Source organism: Aptenodytes forsteri, unplaced genomic scaffold (genome assembly GCF_000699145.1).
Source record: "Aptenodytes forsteri isolate BGI_AS27 unplaced genomic scaffold, ASM69914v1 Scaffold55, whole genome shotgun sequence".
Taxonomy (NCBI): Eukaryota; Metazoa; Chordata; class Aves; order Sphenisciformes; family Spheniscidae; genus Aptenodytes; species Aptenodytes forsteri.
In genome coordinates this window covers 11,731,001-11,735,320 of record NW_008796063.1, presented here as the reverse complement: position 1 = coordinate 11,735,320, position 4,320 = coordinate 11,731,001, and the positions used below count along the sequence as shown (strand labels likewise).

Below are 4,320 nucleotides of genomic sequence, written 5' to 3'. Positions count from 1 at the left end.
CAGGACAGCGTGGACGTGGGCTCCTGGACAAGGCGGCTGCTGCGGAGGTGACGGTCCCCTCCGCACCCCGGCTCTGCAGGGGTCCACGCCCATCCCCGCTCAGGTGGGGGGGGTCCGGAGGGGCCCCAGGTGGCCCATGCGCAGCCGCTGCCGAGCAGGGGGATGCTGCGAGGCAAGGGCCACCGACCTGCTCTCCCCATCCTCCCCACCGCTGGATCACAGCAGGCGCGGCGGAGACCCCGGCACGGGGACGTTGTTATGGTAACTGTAATATCTTGCAATTCCACTGATTAAAGCAGGAATTGGAAAGCCGGGCCCGGAGTGGGGCCAGATGGAGACCTGATTCCCTAATGGCCATCGTCTCAGCCTGGCCGTAATCCCCACCACGTGTCCATGCACCGGCACCCTCCCGCAGTGCCGGCCCGTGCTGCAAGAAGAGCAGCGGACCGGCTGCACCAGCTGCACACCCGCGGCACGACCGCTCCACCGGGGGCTCAAGAAGTGCTGGGGACCCCGAGCCCAAGCAGAGCATTGCCAGAGCATCCCAGAATGTGTGACCACAGCCCCGGCACCCCGAGATGCTGCGGGCAGTGCTGGCCTGGAGGCCGCCCATGGCTCCGACAGAGACACCCCCCGCAGCCGCCCCTGCTGCCGGAGCTGCTGGCAGCCCTGGCTGACCCCTCGCCCGCTGCCAGCTCTCGCCTTGCAGAGCTTGGTTTATTTTCTGGCCAGGCTCTTGGAGACCCGCCAGCCGTTCTGCAGCTAATCCCATCTCCCTTCGAAACGATGGCCAGAAACAGGAGCCACATCCCGTGCCACAGGCAGAGGCGGTGGGTCCCTGTCCCGTGCCACAGGCAGGGGCGGTGGCTCCGTGGGGCCGATGACCACCGCTCCCTGCAGGGATGGGCACGGCCGGTGGTTGGGGCGCTGCCGGCCGCCGGGGAGCCGCGGGTCCCTCCGTCCCACCCTGTGGTGAGCGTTCCTGCAGCGATGCCTTGGCCGGAGCTGTGGTCCCTGTGCCGCTGCATCGCGCGCCGGGCAGGACAGCCGCGCAGGCTGGTGGGCACGGGCACGCTGGGCTGAGACCCCACCAAGCTCCGCTCGGCTGCCCCTTGGAAAGGGGGTTGGCATCTTCCCCGCGGGAACCTCCTGACCTGTGCCTGCACCGCTCAGCCCTGCACGCTCGTCACCGACGGGCAGATGGGTGCCCGTGGTTTAAACCATCACGGCAGCGTGGAGGTCGCTGGCACCCTGTACCTGATGTTGTCAATCAGATGCTGGTGGGACTCCTGGGTGAGGACCATGCAGAGGGCATAGGCCAAGTACTCCACCTTCCGCTCTGCCGCGTACTGCTTCAGAATGGTGAACACCTTCTCCTTGACCTCTGGCTGGTCACCGAGGATGTCATCCACCTGCAGCACGGGAGCCGGGAAAGAAGAGGGAAGGGGCATTGAGCAGCAGAGCAGTTAACCGTGCGTACGGAGACACTAACGGTGCAGAAAACGTGTCCGTCTCATTGCAGCACCCGGTCAGCCAACGAGGAGGGAACCCACGCGGGGAGGAAAGCAAAACGTCAGCCATCAGCCCATCACACGGCACTGCTGGGGCCTTGCACATGTCCCTGGTATTGCTGTTCTGCGTGTTATAAACAGCGGTGTGACAGCAAACCCCGAAACTCTGCCGGGTCACAAGTGTCCCTGCAGGAGAGGCTCTGTGGCACGGCTGGGTGGGGAGCCGGTGCATCGGTCTGGAGTCTACCTGGCAGAGGACACCGCAGTGGGCTTTTGGAGGTGTTTAAGCCTCTAATCACACCGTGATCCTGCCGGGCGGCACCGTCCCGCCATTAATTCCGGGAGGCTGCAGGAAAGTGGGGAGACGGAGTGCGAACGTGAGCACCAGCCCTGGCAACAGCAGCTCCCAGCCACAGTCCATGTGACAGCCATGACAGGCAGAGTAATTAGCTAATTACCATCCAGCCAATTACCCTGCATGGGACCCTCCTTGTTAGCCTCTTCCCAGGCCAGGGGGCTGTCCCTTGCCCTGGGGCTGTGCTGGGCAGCGGGTGCTGCTGCTTTGCCTGCAGCCTGGCTGGGTGCGGCAAATATGTGCGGGATGCAGAAAACTCCTTGTGACCACCCTGCAGCGTTGGGTTTTCCTGCGAGGAGATGGTCTTGTGCTGACAGCAGGTTTAACCGCTTCCCTCCAGCTCTGTGAGCACAGGGGGAAGCAGCAGCGAGGGGAGGGGAGCCCCTCGCCCTTCCCCAGTGCGTGTGTGTGCGCCCCTGCGGCAGCACTGCGAGGGAGCCAGCGGGCATCACCCGGCCAAGCACCCTGTGCCGGCTGGGAGAGGCCCTTGCCTAGGGAAGGGGCAGAGCCGCTTCCTCCAGGCGTTCGTCCCACTTGGCTGCTCCCCGGGGAGGGCCATCACCGGCGTTGCGACCCCCAGAGCAACCCTCCAGGTGCTGCTGGGTTTGCGCAGCCGCCACGCGAGTGCTGCGGGGGCTCCCGGCATCAGCAGTGCTTCAAGGTTACCAAATCTGGGCCAGCCAAGGCAGCTGCATCCCCCAGGCGGACTCGCATGCTTTTCAGTCCCAAGGTCCAGCACAGAAATGACAAAGACCGTGGTGTTCCTGGTGAGCTGAATCCCAGGATGCTACTGTTAAATTTTTGCCTGGGCTGAGACCGAAGGGCCTGGCAGGAGGGACTGGGGGGGGTGCTGCCACCCCTCATGTCAGTGCAGTCCCCAGCGTATCCCCAAGTGCGCAGGGGACAAGAGGAGATGTTGACCTGGAACCGAGACCCTGAGCACCTCCAGCGCTTTCGGTGATGCCCCCAGGCTGCCGGGACGCTCGGCTCACGCAGCCCGGCTCCAGCCGCGGCCCCGCCGCCACTAATGCTGCCACCAGTCTGTCTGCCAGGCGAGCAGGATTCAGACGGGGCTCTGCCAAACGAATGAGGGTGGGGAAAAAGCCTCCGTACCTCAGGCTTGCGAGTGGCCTGCAGGCAGTGCAGGCACGAAATGCAAGCCACCGGCACCCTCCGACCTTCCAGCCTTGTGGCGGGTGGGCAGGAGTACCCGGGCACTCACGGCACCAGCATCAGCAGCACCTACCAGAGCCGAGCTCCCAGGTAAATGAGGGGGTAAAGCACCCCGCTGGGGTTTATTGTTTTTTGCATCATGTAAAAAAATGAAGCCACTTAAAACATCTGTGCCATTAACTCCCTCTAGAGAGGCGTTTGCCAGCCAAGCTGTGCTCCAGCGCCCAGGAGCCAGCGGCACATGTGGTCCGCAAAGCTGCTTCTGCCCAGGCTGGCCGGGGCCGTCACAGGCGGCTTTGCTGGGCAGGGAAGGGAGAAGGATGAGGTGCTGCTGCGGGTGCTCACAGCATCGCGACCAGCTTGCTGGCTTCAAAAGTGCTCTCCTGTGATCAGCCAGGAAATGTTTACGTGGTTTAATGTGACTTCAGGAGATGGAGGCAGCGTGGAAGAATGTCTCACCCTCTTGTTAATCTCCTGTAATCAGCAGGTATCTGTTTCACATGCGATGCTCTGCCTTATGAATCCAAACCTCAGTGCATATTTGTGAATCTTTAATGTAGAAGCTGACTGAGGGGATTCGGCTGATACCCACGAATCTCTTTATGAATGTCTTGTTCCTTTATTAGCTCAGGATAAAAAAAACCCACAAGCCTGGTTATTTTCATAACAGTATTTTAAAGGGCTACTTTGAAATTGAAATTAGAAAGATTAAAAAAACAACCATGATCAAATTTATAATTAGCATGAGGCGATGTGTTTGATAAACTACCCAGTAGGCAGCCTTCAGGAATACAATGAAGAGGTAATCACATCGATGTTTTCCTTTTGCAACAAAATAAGAGCTAAAATGTCTGCGGAATGACATGCTCAAACTTTGAAGGGACGTCCAGAAGCGCAGGAGGGAGGGATCTGCCCCCGTGGGTTTCCATAAGCACTTGTAGCGCAAAGGAATAAGTACTTGGGATCATCCCCCAGAGGATCTCCAAGCTCTTTGCAGCATCCATCTATTCTCCCGGTGACTACTGAAATACAGGTAATTATCAGACCCTTCTCTCGGGCACTGAAGCCCCCAGTCTGCACCCCAGCCCTGTGACCAAGCCAGGAGCACCCCCCGATCCGAGAGCGCTGCCAAGGCTGAATGCGGGAATCTCCAAACCGCCCGGTGCAGGGGCTGCCCCGAGCCCCAGACGCTCGCCCCACGCCCCGGCCTTACCTTTTTGCTGAATTCCTGCGCTTTCTGCTTCCTCTCCTGGTGCACAGCGTCGGCGCTGGGGACGGGGT

General features: G+C 60.9%; 1 protein-coding gene across 1 annotated transcript in view; it reads right to left on the bottom strand.

Moving 5' to 3' along the window:
• GRID2IP (Grid2 interacting protein) overlaps nt 1-4,320 on the bottom strand; it is a 48,117-nt gene that overhangs the window by 43,325 nt on the left and 472 nt on the right. Inside the window, exons 2-3 of the mRNA XM_009286619.1 lie at nt 4,253-4,307; nt 1,258-1,412 (exon numbers count right to left, since the gene is read on the bottom strand). Of these exons, the coding sequence (XP_009284894.1) occupies nt 1,258-1,412; nt 4,253-4,307 (210 nt within the window). The remainder of the gene's footprint in view (nt 1-1,257; nt 1,413-4,252; nt 4,308-4,320) is intronic.